General features: G+C 34.8%; 1 protein-coding gene across 1 annotated transcript in view; it reads left to right on the top strand.

Moving 5' to 3' along the window:
• The window catches only part of LOC140138062 (uncharacterized), a 135,784-nt gene extending 122,608 nt beyond the window's left edge, over positions 1-13,176 (top strand). Inside the window, exons 6-8 of the mRNA XM_072159906.1 lie at positions 31-119; positions 3,503-3,580; positions 4,567-13,176. Of these exons, the coding sequence (XP_072016007.1) occupies positions 31-119; positions 3,503-3,580; positions 4,567-4,662 (263 nt within the window). The 3' untranslated portion in view covers positions 4,663-13,176. The remainder of the gene's footprint in view (positions 1-30; positions 120-3,502; positions 3,581-4,566) is intronic.
• Positions 13,177-18,672: the final 5,496 nt, after the last annotated feature.

Here is an 18,672-nt window from a genome sequence, read left to right on the forward strand (position 1 = left end):
ATTAGTTGTATGATTGATTGTATTTTTCAGGGGCATTTAATTTATATGACTTGGACCAAGATGGCTACATAACAAAACAAGAAATGTTAGACATAGTAGACGCAATTTACAAAATGGTGGTAAGTATCATGATGACATCACCTTATGAATATTCAAAAGATGTAACAAAACAAGAAATGTTAGATGCAGGGGATGCATTTTTACAAAATGGTTGTAAGTATCATGATGACATCACCATGATCACCTAATGAATATTTAAAAGACATAATAAAACAATAAATGTGAGACATAGTATATGCAATTTACAAAGTAAGTATCATGTCGACATCACTACATGAATATTTACAACTTTTCAAAAGCAAGTTAAACAAGGTTTTATGCAATGTGCCCAAAAAGGTTATTCTCATTTGCAAAAGCAAAATAGCCAAATGAAATTCAACTGATGCAAGAATATATACACTTGAAAATTCCCTACTTTTTTAGTTTGGAAAATAAAGCACTTTTAGAAGTTATGAAAGAAAAAGGTCCTTTTACCAATTGAAAAACAGCCATTCTGGAATAATTTATAATTCCGAACTGATATATTTCTCAAGTAGCATCAACCTTCACATTTCTTCAAGACATCATGAACTCAATACAGGGTTATCACCTTTGAAATGAATGCTAGGCATCTGCTTCTACCATATGCCACTGATGAACATATATATTATGGACATTGGAAATGTACATAAGCAACTTTCAATGAGAAAAAAAATCTATATCACCACAAGGCAGGGCCTTTAATATAGCAAAGGGGAAAAACTGTGAGCTAACCATCTAGATGTGGGGCGCTCATATATATTACAATTGTCTGCCATGTTCATACCATGCTGTAAAGAAAAACATGAGAAATAAGTGGGACGGCCTTGCCATCAAGAGCTGCCCTGGTTGACGGTCTCCTTACTTCGGCCCTGTCACAAGATTGATGATCTGTAAGGCCTCTCATTCAGGGAATGTACAGGTTTATAGAAATTGACCAAAGGCATTAGTCATATTGAAAAAAAACCATTTCGATATTTTACATTAAACATATCAATCAACTAAACCACTCAGTGATGAAATAAAATATACAAATACATGCATTTCCTGCAATACAATTCTGTAGCGTTACCGTGGTAATGTGTATCATTCGTACGGGTAAAGAATAGCTAATCAATAACTTGGTTTGTCCTCAAGATGGGTTTCTTTTGAACATCTGCCGACAAGAGAATTAGATACCAATTCCCAAAGCCATGAGTGGGTAGAGTTGGGCAGGTAGTGAGAGCGGAGATTGAGGAAAAAAAAGTTTAAGGTTTCATGACAAATATTGAGTCCTGAGGCTTTGTCTTAAGTTTAATTTTCATTAAAAAGAGCAGGGCTGTAAGGTTATGTACAGTAATAAACTTTTAAGGTACATGTAGGTGAATATTGGAAATAAGCATTCCATTTACTGTTTTGTCTAAAGAATTTGTACATTGTTGTAGCCTTAATTAAATTATTTATTATTTATTTATGTTTTGACTTGTTTTCAGTTAAAATGTAATAGAAATATGCACCTGTTTATTATCTTTGTTTGTGTGTGTTTATGTTTGTTTGTTTGCATGAAGTTGAACTCTGAATATAATTTATTACCTGGTGAAAATATGCAATATTTGCGGTTCCCAATCACGTATCATTGCAAATACTGCTATTAAATATGTAATATGCAGGATAACACTAATCCTTCTGAACCCTACAAATCCCTTCACTCGGGATGCCTCCCGTTTGAAAGAGCAGGCACAGGCAACACATAAGACATCTCCATCCAAACCACCTGACTGACCTGAGGTGGGCTATGGTTATATCATATAATAACATCTGCATGTATTATGGAATGGGGCTGCACATTATGCTCATTAAGTAAAAAATTTACCCATACGCAACTACCATATTTATACGTCATACCATATGAGTAAGCATTACTAGTATTGCATTTGGTCCCTATCAGTAAGTCCCTCATCAACTATTCAACTTTTCACAAGGAGTAAACAGAGATATAATTCAAGAAGATACAGTTTTACAAGTTGAAAAGAAGATATTATGGTAAGGTAGGTTGGAATAATCAAATTATAAAGTAACAGTTATAAATGAATCTGTGCCTCTCAGGAAAATGTGTAGAATGATCGCAATTCCCTCATGATGTGCAGTCATTAACCTCTACTCATCAACTAACATTTATACTGAAAGCGATCCAAGGCTGCACTTTTTTTAAGAATGTTTTCTAGCAAATTGTTGTATGGTAATTTTATATAAAATAAACAAATGACGTAAGCGGAAGATGCCAGTAATACTAGTGATACCACAAGGTTTGCTTCTGTAAATGAAACTTCATCTTAACTGAGAAGTACCCACCCACGCCAAGCCATCCCAAATTAGCACCACTTTGAGGCAATATGGCTCTGTTTACCATGAAGAGTTGAAGCATAACATGCAATATAGGCCTACATCATGTGCTGCTTGCTGTCTCGCGTTATTTCATCATTATTGTTATTAAGGGTCTCATATGGAGGGTTTGTTCACTGACAGAAAATGGAACCATTTGCTTTAACGATGAACAGACTGGAGTATGTTTTATGATAATTTTTTATGTTTGAAATAGTTTTTTTTTTTCTCTTTGCAAGCCGATTTTGGAACAGCAGATTTTGCTCTTGTTGAGCCAATATGACCCGTGACATACAATTGTGACAATTTTTCACAGCATCATGCGTCAAGGTGGAGACATTGTGGTCAATACTTTGCGTAGAGAAAAGCAAAAGTTTTTTAACACCACACAGCAGCCTTTATATACACCGTTTTTTACATCTGAAGTCTTCATATAGCTAAGACAAGACTTGCCTTTAAGCATCCATCTCACAAGGGCAGTGATAACACAAGTTCATTCAATCAGCCCAAATTCATATTCCACCCATGTACTCTAGCAAAGCCACTTGTGATATTGGTTCAGGCCTGGTGACTATACACAAGATGGCTGGACAAGTATATAGACAGGTTGCAATTAGAACAGATTTGTTCAGGCTATATTCACTGGATCGTTATTTGTGACATCATTACATTAAGTTATTTATATAGCATGTGCCATATTATGTTGTTTAGTTTAATTGTTTATATGTGTATCAGACAGTGTAATTTACCCACTATAAACAGAAATAATGATATGCTAAACCTCTTGAACACATCATACATTACCCTCTATGCATCATGTAAATAATTTGCCCCAAAATTTGTATTGTAACACAATTTTCAAAAAATTAAAATTATTTGATATCAGAAGGTCATTCAGCGTATTCAGAATGCAATTTGGTGTGTCTGATGTGCTCTCAGGTCCCACAAAAATACGGTGAAAATGTTGCATGATAAGATATAGGGCAACATTTAATGTAGATATGTTTTAAATAGTATTTGATAATCATGGCACAAATTCAAATTATCATTTTCTTTGTTGCAGGGTAATATGTTAGACCTTCCGCAAGATGAGGACACACCAGAGAAAAGAGTCAACAAAATATTCTCACAAATGGACACTGTAAGTAGCCTTACCCTGGAGCCACTAAAATTTCAAGTAGTGTTTGTCTACCATACTCCATGCGTTTCTCATGAAGTCTGTCTATACCCAATGTTTACAAGGAACAGAAAGTTCATGTTGGTTTCATATGTCTGGACAGCCGTATTTATGTACATATGTGATAGTTCACATGTTGTAAGGAATAGCTTCAATTTCTTACAGATGTTCTAACAAAATTCTTAAACCATAGACAGTGGACTTACTTATATTATTTATTTATAACATCTTTATAGAGGGTTGCCATTAGTCAGTGCTCAAGCATTGATTTCCATATGGATCATCTTTGGATGTAATCGAGACAGTTGAGGGTTTCACCCTACTTTTTTTGAAACTGTGATATATATGTATAGGTATAGTTTTCTATTGCATTCAAAAACTTCTCAAAACTTAAACATTTTTATTGTTTTTCTTCTTCCAGTTAACGGCCACAATTTGATATAGGGACTGGGTTTAATTAATGATAGTTCCGTACAAAAAATACTTGTTTTGGGTATAAAAGTAAGTACAATACTTACTTATGGTAGGAAAACAGTCACATCGTGCATGCTTTGGGTCCATTTTACCATGGATGAAACATAATTGTTTTGAGTTCTTTTGAAAAAAATCCTTCTACATATGTGCAGGTGATATACAACTTGAAATGCAAGTGAACCCTCTCCCCCATGGATTTTAATTTGAGGTTGCAGAGAATTGTATCAAGTAACCATTAGTAAAATTACAAATACCCTATACTTGATGTAACTTTACGAAGAGTCCCTTTAGTAAAGCCCTATTAGTACTTACGAAGGGTACTGTTCGTAAGTAAGTTTAGTGAAATGGACTCGCGTTGTAAGTTACGAATGATTTTGAGACTTACAAAGTTTCGTAAAGTTTAAAGTGAAATGGATCTCTGAGTGTGTCAATATCATTAGTGTTATAATTTCACCTATTCATTTGTTTAATTTCAGAATCGAGATGGAATGTTGACCAAAGAGGAGTTTAGGGAAGGCTCAAAATGTGACCCATGGATTGTGCAGGCACTCTCCTTAGAAATACCACAATGACCTTTGACACCAAGGTCAAAGTTTGAAACATATGTACTGAATGTCATTCAACAGTCACCATGGTTGCATGGTATCATTCTTCCATCACTGGCATAGTCGCTGTGAAACTAAATGATGATAAACAATGGCTTCTACTGAGAGAAGTCGCAATTTGAACATTTCCAACAAATTTTGGCAAAGAGAAGTCAGAATTTGAACAATTTCCAGCAAGTTTTTGCAGTGATTTGTCAGTGCTGTTTATGTCTCATGCTGTAGATAGTATGTCAGTCAGCTTTGTTTATAAGAAGTTGGATTCCAGTAACGTCTTGTATAGTATTATTATAGCAGTATGGCCTAATTTATTTTTGACATCAATATGTGTGATGCAATCATGACGTACAGAGTGAATTTTATGGAACTTCTACAAATCAACGCTCTTGAATCCTGTACTAAACCAGTAGATCTATACTACACACAATGAAACTTGGAATTCCAGGATTATGCTTTTTTCAATCTACAGAATTTTACCAAGGAGTTGGTTTATGCCGGATCTCAAGTTGCTGATATATGATGTGTTTTAGGCTCGTACCCATATTCAATGTGAAGGACTACACAGTCGTGATGTACAAATTGAGGGAGAAGGGGACAAGAATACTATTCCAGTCGTATCATGGCTGTGTATGGAAGTTGTGAACCCACTGATAGAGTTCTGAATGTTATTGTAACATTTGGACAACATTGGGCATTGCATTATCATGTTAACATGATGTTTTTAATGTTATATTAATGTTGAAAATGTTCCATACACAACCACAGTCGAAGCAAGATAAAGGACACTGTATTTGGTTTCAACATTTATTACAACTTGATAGCAACAGGTTTACCCACTGATAAAATAAGGAGAGTTTCCCATCAAATGGAATCATGAAGAACAACGATGAAGGAGCGTACTAGTAAAGGAACTAACTGGACAAAACATGAATATCAATGTTATGTCTACATTATAGATCTACATGTTGCTATAGTCAACTTTAAATTAACAATTTAAAAAGGCCAGTAAGATATACTACAATGTAAAATTCGAGTTCACATTTTAAAAATGCTTTTAAATAAGGCCAGTATAAGTACAATAAATTGATACAGTGTAACTTCAAATTGCATAGATTCATAATCACTGCTAGTTCAATTATGTGTAACATAATGTGTATCACTTATTCTTAACAGGTTACCATGACAACCATTTCCAGGTATGCAGACATTGATATCATTGATATAAAGCTATTTCCAGGTATGCATGTTGATATAACGCTACATTCATTTACTAATGACTTTTCTATTAAAAATTCTAAGACGGGTATTTGCACAATTTATTTCTGCTTCATCACACTTTAATGTTGTGTAAGCTTTTAGATTTTGTTACTGCAACGTAGTGTGATATTGATGAACTAAAATGCAAAATTCCTTTCAAAAATGTCTACTATAGGGCTATTCTTTTTTGAAATCCACATTGCCCCTGTGGACGATTTAGCTAAAGTCTTCCACAGAGGGAGTATGGATTTCAAATTGAATCGGAAATATGGTAACTTTCATTTGAAATACTTACTCCAGTTATGGAAGATATAGGTAAAGCCATATACAGAGGGAGTATGGGTTCCATTTGAAAAACTTACTCCCTCTGTGAAAGACTTTCTGTAAATCTTCCACATGGGTATGTTAGAATTCAAATGGTAAAGCCCATACTGCACAAGAATTATGCCTAACAGGAATCTTGCTTTTTAGTTTTACTATCATGAATATTCTGTTTTATTGTTTACAAATTGTTCTACATTTGTTTTTTCTGGATTTTTAGGACCCTTGAAAATGCTCATTAGGGTCATATAAATAGAATCTCATTCAAATGCTGTATTAAAAGTTCAGAAGTATCAAGAATAACAGCACTGCATATTCTCCCTTCAGTGCAATGCCATTAACTGAAATTGAATCAACATTTGATGATGGATCTTGTTGGAAAAAACATTTGACAACACAATATAATTGGACATCAGTTTTGAAGAATTTTCTGCAATAGTTTTTGCCGATTTGAAAACTGCTCTAATTTGAGAAAGATTTCTGCATGAAGTTTCATTTCAAGTAAATATCTAGGGTTAGTGCAAGAAAGCCCCTGCAGAAGCAATAGCTGCCAGGTGTCATATTTTTGACTTGACTTATAGCATAGAATGCAGAAATTGTCAAATGTCTGTAAGGCAGCTATTGTTGATAGTGCTTCTTGCACCAACTCCTCAATTTATGCATATTTTACATAATATCTAACTTCTTATTATGAGACTGGGAGACTACGCAGGAAGTGGGATTTGCATCAATACACACTCCTGGAATGTGGATCAATGTGATTGTCTCTTATGCGCGACTATGCGCACAAATGTTATGGCAACATGGGCGCCCAACACAGGCACGGCATCGGTGTCTGAGTGCCGTGTAGGCACTTTTTATTATGGAGGGACATCCCAGGAGATCACATTGATGCAGATCCCGCTCTGGTGTGGCGTCACCCACTGTACTCCATTCATACATGATACAGGAGTGTTGGCCAGTGAAACATTGAGTAGGTAAATTGACTTTCCTGTGCTGCAAGAACTATTCTGTCTACCAGTATTATATGATTTGATTTCAATAAATAAACAAAGTACTTCCAGATGAAGATGTACATGTATTTAGTCATAAGACTATTTAACTTAGACTATTATATGATGTAGGTGATCCAAGCCTTTTACTACTCCTCATACACATGTAATAGTGTAAGATTACTTGATCAAGTATGTTAGATTTGAACTGCAGACACTCAGCCAACGTGTGAAGCAACCTGATCCATCCAAGCCAATGGTGGTCATTGTGAAAATTGGCATGGGAAGCAAAACAGACAAGAAAATTGTATCTGTGTAAACTCATAACTTTGTAATTGTGATAATATCTCAATTTTCAAAATAGCCTCCTTTCGCCTTAAGATAGATGGCTTTGATCAGAACTTGCTTTTAGTAAACCTACGGAATCCATTCTCAAATCTAAGACAAATTGGATGATCCGTTTTTGAGAAAAGAGTAAAGGAAAGTTTCTTCATTTTAATTTTTAAGCAAAATATTGGCAGAAATTACATAGTACATGCTATCATTTTAGCTCAACTGCCTTGATTATTGGTAACAATGATAAAATGCAAATTCATGAAAACAGTAGTGTGTCCCATTTGCTTTAAACAGCATATTGAACTGTTCTTCGCCCCACTCAATTACTCTTTTAAAAACAGGTCCAGGCGGTCACCATTTCCTTATTTAAAGGAAATGCCTATCGATCCTCTAATGGATCAGAATGTGTCGCATATTATCAGCACAATGCTAGAGCATCAGAAATGCCTTTTATCTCACTTATGACATTCTTGCATGCTCCTGATAATGTCATGATTTGACCATACCCACAATTCATAGCAGCATAATGGAGATTCATGTTATCATGTGCTGTGTAGCATAGATAATTGTGACACAGCTGCATGTAATCTCAATCCAAGTGCTAGGAATTATGGGAATAGGATAATTGGTCAGTATCAAGAGTATAGAAGATTATCGTCAGGGCAATTCATGCAGATATTGGATCATACAATGTAGGTTCACTATAATTATATTGAAGTGGTGGTGTTTATGCTGAAGGACAATTCCTGAATTCTGTTTCAGAGAAGTCAGTTTATAAAATGTCTAGTGATAAGTGCAGTGGTTGTTACAGCTGGCAAACATGAATTGTATAACATGGATCATTTGCTTGACAAAGAGTTGTAATACAATGATAAATATTTTGAATTGCAACCCAATTATGACTGTACCTGTTTACATTTTGTAAAGTAATATGTTCTACTTTTGCCAAGTGTAAACACGATATATGATTACAGTACAATGTATCTTGGTGGGTGTGAGCATAATGTACATAAATTATATCATCTTGGCTTTCTCATACTGACAAACGCTAGATAAGTATAAGCCATCCCTTTGTAATATATCTAAAAATGAGAGCAAATCCATGTTTCCCTGGTCAGAGATTATATAGAGACAGTGTCTTAGTCAACAACCCATCGAATGCCTGTCTTGGTGCTAAATTCTATGCTAAATTGCAGATATAGTAACTGAAGATATTCATTGAACTTGGTTACTAGATCAGAGCATGGCCCATCGAATGGTGCACTATGATCAGAGTAATGATCTATTCCATTTGAAACCATACCTACTGTGGAAGACATGACCTTAAATCTCCTACATTATCCCACATGTGAAGTGTATATTTTAAATGGAGTCACCCATTTAGGTAACCCCATTTGAAATTCACACTCCCTGTATGGAAGATTAAGGTTATGTCTTCCATAGGTAGGTGTATGGATTTCAACTGGAATAGCCCAGTGTACATGTATGAAGGCTACAAAGCACACATGAACTTAACAAAGAATCCCTAGTGGGATACAAAAGTCTAGTTTCAATCTTTAAATCAAATTTTGACAAGCTGATTTCATATAAATTATGATGTACTTGTCAAATGGGCTATGCTAGTTGAAATCCATAAACCCCCTATGGAAGACATGACCTTAATTTTTCACGTTGGGAGTGTGAATTTCAAATGGGGTTACATGAATGAAATCTATTTGAAATCTGCACACCCTTTACGGGAGATTAAGGTCATGTCTACCATAGGGTATATGGAATTCAACTGGAATAACCTTTCTCTAGCCAATAGGGTCTGTTTATAGTCATCCAGTGTTTGTCAGTATGCAGAACCTCTGATGCTATACATGATAACATGTATATTCTTGGGATTGGATTGGCCAGTAATCAGTATGTTGATCTGAATGCCCTATTCCAAGTAAATAAATGATATGGGATTCTTCTTCCTTCATATTAAAGATATCTGTACTATAAACACTGTACTTTAAATGTCATGTACTATGATGTAAATGCAAAGATGGATATGTTTATTAATTATTTGCCTGGGGCTAATGCCAGATGCTGTGAAATAAACACTTTGGAGCAGGTAATCGTAAAGTGGATTGGGCTATTCCAGTTGAAATCCATAAACCCTGTAAGGAGGACATGACCTTATACCACACGGAGTGTGAATTTCAAATGGGATTACCTGAATGGGTGACTATATTTGAAAGCTATGCTTCCTGTGCGAGATTAAGGTAATGTCACCGTAGGGGTTATATGGATTTCAACTGGAATAGCACATTATGGACTGAAATTATGACTGAATGAGGTTGATTTTGGCGGTTGATCAATTTGGTAATCATGGTTACGATGAACCTACTCTCTCAAACTCATTTCCTCGAAATGTGAAGTGGACATGTGTTTTGAAGTGGATGTGGTAAATAAGAACTTAAAGGCCTATGTTCCAAGCCACAGCCTCATCCCCACATCATCCCCATCAAAATGGAGGTTAGTGGAAAGCACATATTGTTCTTATTGACCCTGCGAAATGTTAGGGCTGAAAGATTTGCCTCATTAAGGTGTGTTCGGTACAAAATAATAATGCATGTCACAGTGCATGTAGATTACATTTTGATCCCTTCATACTCAGTAATGAAAAAACCAATGATACAACGGTATCACGTAACATAAAATCATTTGTAGTCAAAATGATTTCCGTTATTCCCAATATCTGGATTACAGCATCAGACTTAAATGAGCATACCCATTTGGGCAGGCATACTTTGTCTACAGTCCTCCAATGTGTACATGTATTTCTCTTTGCTGTAAATATTATATAAGACTATATTTTGTGTAAGAAAACTCAATTTGGCAATGCTCATTGTGTGTTAATTGTCCGCAACCCACCACCAGTGTGTTTGACAGCGCTTGTAAATATTTCAATTTTGTGTGTGTGTCTGTCTGTCTGTCCGTGTTTTCTTCCCTTTACCATAATTACGCAAGAAAACTAAATCCCTGTGAAAGTATTGCATGTATATAAACGCTCAACTCTGTTGGCTAAATAACTCCCTATCAATGTGCACACTATCATCATTGTGTATTTTATAAAATTTAATCGTTTCTATCTACAAAATGCCTCATAACATGTATGAATTTAAATTATTATAATTGTAAGTAGCTGATGATGCACATGTAGTAATATTCTTGCAAATTGGCTCATTTAGGTAGTATTTTTTGCATAAATTTTACCGAGTAAAGGTTTTTTAAAGTCATCACTTTTTAAGTAGTTTGCAATTCAGTTGTTTTGGAATGGATTGTTGGAAATCAGTACTGATGATTGCATATAATTTCAACTTGTGAGAATTGACCTTTGACCTTATTGCATTTGCACTAAAATCTTCATACATCAGGTGAAAAAAATGTGATAAATATCTTTTTTTCAATTGTGCATTATAGGTTTTATAATATGGGTGAGTTTGATAAAGATGCTAAGGAAAATTATGCTAGTTTTATTCTTGCAGACATCAAAAAATTGCGACATTAAATAAAGTACATGCATTTATTATCTTCAGTGCGACTGCTCAGGTACAATATGTGCACCATCAATTCTAGGCTTTTTATGGTCACATCAAATGTCAAAATATGGGTCAAATGTCAATTTAGGTTTGCATGGTAATATATTTGTAAAATTATTATAATACATTTTTTTTGCTTCAGAATCATTTTATCATTGTTTGTATAATATGAAAGGTAGGAGTTCATTGACCCTCAAACTTACGCATTCTTTGGTCACTGGGAAAACAACCAAATTTCGTGTATGACACAGGTCAAAAAGTTACTTTTTACATTTGCACGAAATTGATGTTAATGTTAGGTTTGAGAGTATTTACCTCAAAATGAAGTGTTTTTAAAGTTTAATAATTATATTTTTATGGAATGTGCAAGTTTGAATGTTAGCTAAAGGAAAAATGAGAGAATGAGCTTTATAATTACACTTATGTGTTATTTATTATCATGTGGAGATTAATCCTTAAAACCAAATGACAATTTTCTATGATGAACCTGAAATGAAACAGTACAGTCTTTACCAACCATTATTTTTCTGTTACAATATAATTAACATTTTAAATGATCAACATGTAATTCAGTTGGAAACAAATTTGACATGAAATTTGAGCTAAATAATAAGGTATGCTACACTTTTTCCCATGAATATGCACGGTTCTCAAAATAATTAACAGGTGTATGACAGGAGTGGCATACCAGAGTCTAAAGTTGCATCGCAATTTGTACTACAAGTCAAAATGAGCTATTCCAGTTGAAATCCATACACCCCCTATGGAAGACATGACCTACTCTCCCACACACAGGTGGTGTAGATTTCAAACAGAGTCACCCATTCAGGTAACCCCATTTGAAATTCACACTGTGTGGGAGAATAATGTCATGTCTTCCACATGGGGTGTATGTATTTCAACTGGAATAGCCCAATGGTTTCATTTTAAATTTGACCTCAATTTGTGGAGTATGAGTTTTTTTAACCAATGCATTTCAAGGTCATTCTCTGTTAAGTACAACTATATATATTGGGGTTAAAGATCTGTGCTCAGGCAGATGATCATGTTTGAGAGCCTATACCATTTTTCACCCTGATGTGGCAGTGACGACAGTATGCATTTCATTAGGCACAGCCTTAAATCGCTAGTGTACCCTCAAAGAGCTGGTGTACACACGCACACGCTTAAAGACGCTGTAGATGCACAGCTGCTTCACTGCGTTGACATCACTGCTACATCAGGTTGAAAAATGGTATAGTGCGGGTAGCAGGCATAGATTAAAGAACTACACAACTATACTACTTTAAAAAGTCTATATGCTTTGGATGCAATGAGAACCCTTGCATATCCATGAGGACAGATTGTTGGATCAACCCTGTCTAACAAATCATGTATGTGATAGAGCACTGTGTGCAAATCAAAAACTATGTGATATGGGTGTAGCATTTTCATATGGAACATTTGGCCCTCATTAATAGATGATCCTGGGACTTGGCCAATTGGTGAATCATCTGTAGTTTTTATTAGTCTATGGTAGCAAGACACCCCAATGCTAAAAGTTATACTGCTGTTCTGAACTACCTTGTATTTAAGTCATTTTTACTCCTTTTGGCCCTAACTTTGTGTATTCAGTGCCTTTAATAGCGAATGCAGGTACTGATTATATTGATTATGACCCTTTTAACTGCACATGCTTAGTATTTAATTCCTACCAAACTAATGTTAAGTTTCCCCTTTTTGTTGAATGGTACTATCCTTAATTTTTGAAACTGATTTTTAACCAAAGTATTCCACTATCACTTCCTCAACCCTACACTAAACCGAAGTTTCTGCATTGCCAAATATTATAAAGGCATTCCATTTTTCTAATTATGACAAAAGTGTAAATATAAGGATATGATGATATAAGTTTCAACTCATGATTTTATTATTCTGAACAATAAAATACTATTAGGTATCCCATGCATGGTCAGATTTTAACAAATGATCAATGGTTTGAGATAATAATACACAAGATGTAATGCTGTGTACATTTTTTTGTAACTTCCAAAAAAGGTCTTCACAGTATCCCAGAATTCATCATGTTCAATACTGTGACCAGTGAAATATGCACCTATGTCACTACCAAACTTTCACTATCAAAATTTGGGCTACGGGCTGGCAGTAATGTCTCCTTGGATGCTGTGAATATCATCTCAAACCATCGGCATTGCTTCTTAGTAAAGAAAAGTACATAATTTTTGCAGATAAGGAGAATATTCTGATGACATTTTGTTATTTATATCTAGTCCCTAAATGCAATCAGATCAATCAGTTAAGTAATAAATAAATATTTGAATAAGTTACAGAAATTTAGAGGACAAAAGAGGGTTTCATAAAACCTTGTAGTTTTAATATGTAAAGAATGATATAATGTAGTACTTATTACTCTAAAAATATAATGTAAAATAGTTATCAATGTTTTGTTTGTATATAGGGTAATTTATTATTATGAAGTAGTACTTTGTGTTACTGTATAATATGTATGAAATGTTTTTAGTTTGATTTTTAATCCATGTTTATATTATGTGTGCTTAATATTATTGTCTTCTAAAGTGCAGTGATGTTAACAATTTTACATTTATCCTTGTTTATTTGTATTTTGTAGAATAACCGAATATGTTATGCATTTATTATTTTATGGCTATGTTGAATAATTTACAAAAGAAGGTGGGAGTAATAAAGTGTAAATGCTGAAGGACAATGGACAAGTCTTATCCGCATCCCGGGATCCGCATCCCCTGATGAAGATTCTTCTTCTGTAGTTAAGGCACCACTTCCAAACTGGTTCTATCTTAGGATCGACTGTCAATGCTGCATCAGTACTTGGTATTAATTGTTAACTAATTAATAAGACCTCACGGTCAAATTATATTGGTTAAGAAATTATGTGCAAAATTTATATGTTTGCACAAGTAACATCAGACAGTGAATTGATATTGTACAAAGAATTGATTAAGCATTGATGTCCGATCCAAAGATCAAACTATTTAATAAAGCGCTCATCAACTTGTATGAACATGTTTGTTACAAACAGGTGCATCATTGTGGGAAATTGTAAGCAACCTTTTTTTATATATGACTGCACCGTTGGGTATCACAGTACTGGTGCAGCCCAGTCCCTGTGCCCTTTCCTTGAGAAATCCAATAACAGATTTTCCGCAGTGTTATGCATGGGTTATAGGGTCCCTCTGCCATTGGCATAGAGGGCCTGATAACATAATCAAATGAAAGAACTTAAAAGAAGACACTTGATGAAATTGCCAGAGAATCATAAAAAAAATACAAATTAACATCTCTGGAAAGTAAGGGTTTCTGACATCAAATTTGTAACATTTTACATTGGTACATTACAATTTTGTGCACCTTGCCTCAAAAAGCTGGCCACACTGCTGCTCTATCTTTACTTCAGTATTACCTCATCAGAACCAGGGTTTGATGTATATACACATACATTGCAATATCAGTATTTAGCCTCAGATAGAATGAAAGTAATCTGTATACCAGCTGTATAAGGCATTGACTTTATCCACATCCCTAATTAACAGCAAAAGGTTACCAAATGAACATGTGTTAATACCACATGATATTACCCTATGTAATTACACACAGCATATATAATGTAATTATTAGGACTGGGTCAATGACATTAATTTGAATTTCATAGAATAACTATAAAATAAATTCTGATGAATTATAAGGGCATTGTAAATCTTGACTGATTATAATATCTACTATGTATAAGAGAGCCTGTGTATTATGGTATTATACACACTGAATGTATTGATCAATAAATACATTGAATTGCAATTACCTATTTAACAAAATAAGTAAGCATATGTAGTTAATGGAGTCACAGAGAACAAAGTATCATTTTTAATTTATTTATGAAATTCATTGTTTAGGCATCAATACAATTAATATTTATTGCCTGGAATGCTGTTGTTGATGTCAGGCCTGTAGCCAAGATTTTTGTCAGGAATAAATTGTGCCTGTAAAAATCATCTATTTTGGCATCACCATCTGCTGATGAACCAGGACAAAGGAAAATATTTCATATGTGACGCGATCAAGCAAAATGAGTCGTATGTCAGAAATTTTGATTTTGAGATATAGCCAATAATAGTATTCAACTTCCTTTGTATTTTATTGTTCAGAGCAACACTGAAATGGTCATATCTCTGGAAATGCAGGTCTAATTATGATGGGTTTTTCAGCAAAATAAAATTCTAAGAATGGCTCATGTAATAAAATTGAAAACTGAATTTCGATCTTGATCGACAACAGACTCATTTCACTTGATCGCATCACATATGAGTACATTGAAAATGTGTAATATGCAAGCCTAAATAATGAATTTCCATAATATTGTTGTGATCAGCGCATAGTGACGATTAGCACTCAATTATAAACCGTCCCATTATTCTGACTACAGAATTTTGTAACATCTTTGCATAGAGCACATCACATATTAGATTAGGGCGGTTTATAGTAATATGTGACTCAGTATTGTGCGTAATCAAAACAGTATCAATCATTCTATTGGGCTACTCTATTTAAAGTTCACACTCCCCCTGTGGAAGGTTTTGGAAACATATTCCATAGGGGAGAAAGAATTTCAAATGGAATCGGCACATTAACGAACTCTATTTGAAACCCATCCTCCCCATGTGGAAGATTCAGGTTGAATCTTTATCAGAGGGTGTTTGAAATTCAAATGGAGCTGCCTAATGTGTTCATTCTTTTTTAAATTCTTACAAAGATATTTCCAAAATCTTCCACAAGGGGGGTATGGAATTTAACTGGATTAGCCCATTATTATCCAATTATTTCTTTGCTGTCCAGTGGCATTGTTTTAAGTTTGCAATTCCAGTATCTCTATATTTTTGTTAAGCAGGTACTATTTATTCCTGTAGAGCCTCTATGCTGTTATATTTTTGGTAGTATTTTTTTATTTTGCAATTAATTTCTGTTCTTAATAATTATGTTATTTCTGTCAGAGTAATCTGTATAATATTGTTTTATATTGTATTTATAAGTACTTGCATCTTTGTTGAGTAGATGTTTAGACTAATGTTACCACTTTACCAGAAACAAGTTGTGTAGTGCAAGACTATCTTAGGTACACAGACAAGCAATTGCTGCCATTGGCATCGGGCTATTCTAGTTGAAACCCATACACCCCCTATGGAAGACATGACCATAACTTCCCACACAGGGAGTGTGAATTTCAAAAGGAGTTACCTAAACGGGTGACTCCATTTGAAGTATACACCCTGTGTGGTCATACCTTCCATAGGGGTGAATGATTTCAACTGGAATAGCTTTTTTTTTTATTAAAGTGTGGTTGTTTTGCTGCAAAAATAGCCCATTTTACGTGAAGCAGCTATTCAAGATGTTCTTGCATTCACACGATTATGTGTCTCATTATTCAAGCTCACAATGGTTGCCTCTCATATCATTTTCTTCAAAACTCACAAGAAGGAAAGCATATCCCCAATATTCTTATCCAGTGGGTGTGGTAAAGCTTAGCTTAATGCCAATTGGTTCCCAGAGTTCCATCTAGAGAGTAATAGTAGATGTTGCATCACATCATCATGGAACATGGTTGTTTTGGTGCTGCTGTTGGGCTATATTTAGAGTATGCCAAATCGAACTTCACCTTGACAAATTTTACAGTACCTTTTTAAGATTGTTGCACTCAAATTAATTTTGCCAAATCCTGCTATAAAACCAAGACCACTAGTCTCTTGGACAAAAAATGATAAAACACCTCTCAAATGATGCAACATTACTAATATTGATACAAGCATGGAAATAGTCTTATCTACTATTTCCATGATACAAGATAGTTCAGATATGTGATGAAGCTTCACAACACCACCTTGTGAAACAATTTGATTTAGTTACAGCCAGATTGAGGGCAGTATGTAGATTTCTATGATGGTGGATATGAACACAGATGGCATCAGAACAGACACGCAGTCAGCCTCAAGTGCAATATCAACTTTTTATTTCCTTCACTTCAATTGTACTTTAGTATTGGGGATTTATATATTTTCGTTGTGATCCCGATTATACTCTTTTTTTCCAGTCTGCTAAAATCCGTACAGAATTTGAATAATTGGCAACAGCAATAGAATTTGAAAAATTGGCAAAATGTCATGGAATTTTGCATTGTGGTTATGAAAATTCCAGGAAAAACCATCAAAAAAGTTATATTTAGGTTGTGAACAAACATGGTAAACATGGCAGGGACAAAGGAAAGCAATGTTTGTTAGTGGAAGGCAAGGTAGGCTTGATGAGGAATGGTTTCAGGCCCCCAATTTTATGCATTTTTTTCAACAGTCATGGAATTTTAAAATTGAAAGTAGGTACATGTAGGCATGCTGTGCTTAGTGTGCACATTAAGGTGGGTTGGAAGGGAGCATGACCTTTTTCATTTTAAAGCCATACCCCCCCCCCTGGAAGCCATGACATTAATCTTCCACAGTGTGAATTTCAAATGCAGTTTACCTGAATGGGCGACTCCATTTGAAATCTACATCCCCTTTGTGGGAGATGTATAGATTTCAAATGAAATAGCCCAATGCCTGAAATTACAGATGAGATAATAGCATATTCTTGATTATTACAGTTACTTGATATTGAATTGGTAACCTTGATTGTTTTTTGTTACTGTAGTCTCGACGTAGTAAAAAGCCTAAAAAGAGACTCCCAGATGTCAACCAGTATTCTTTGTTATCCAATTGGTTTTGTTAATGAAGTCCTGAAATATATTATAATAATAAGTCCAGTGAAGTTCTGTGAACTCTTGGAAACATGGATTGTGAAAACTTTGAGAGGCATCCAATGTGAGCTAAGTTACTTGCTTGTAGTTTTATTTGTTTATGTTTAAGTCTCCGTCCGACTCTTTCTACATAGTGCAACGTTCAAATAATAAAAGAAATACGCAGTGTATTATGAGCTACTTGTATGCTTTTGTGTGTGTCTTCTTATGTTTATACTGATTTATTTAAGTGACATTTTGTGAAGGCTCCGTGGGATCTTGGATGCGACTGCCCCTCAGTGTAAAAGAATTCCTTCTTTTTGCTCTTTATAATTTCTTTCCTTCTTGTGTACAAAGTATATAGGTAGGTAAGGTTGCATCATTCTGCCCAAGTGCCCATCTCTTTTTTCCTTTTTGTCATTTGGGCAGTATCCCATGCCACTTACGTGAAATTTGACCTTTTTCAGCCAGACATACTAAAGGTGTTTTGCAAAAGTATTGTGCATCATGGAACTGTGGTGGTAATCTGAACTACTGAATCTAAATCATGTAGGGTTCACCACTTCTCCCTCACAACGAGTCTTGTTTTACTTTCCCAGCACTTATAATACACCTAGGTGAAGAGTCTGTCCGGGCCTGTACCGCTAGTCCATCGTATACATTTATTTCCTCTTTGGCTCTGTTTACTATACAGCATCGGACATCGAGTAGT

This window comes from Amphiura filiformis, chromosome 17 (assembly GCF_039555335.1).
Source record: "Amphiura filiformis chromosome 17, Afil_fr2py, whole genome shotgun sequence".
NCBI classification, from domain to species: domain Eukaryota; kingdom Metazoa; phylum Echinodermata; class Ophiuroidea; order Amphilepidida; family Amphiuridae; genus Amphiura; species Amphiura filiformis.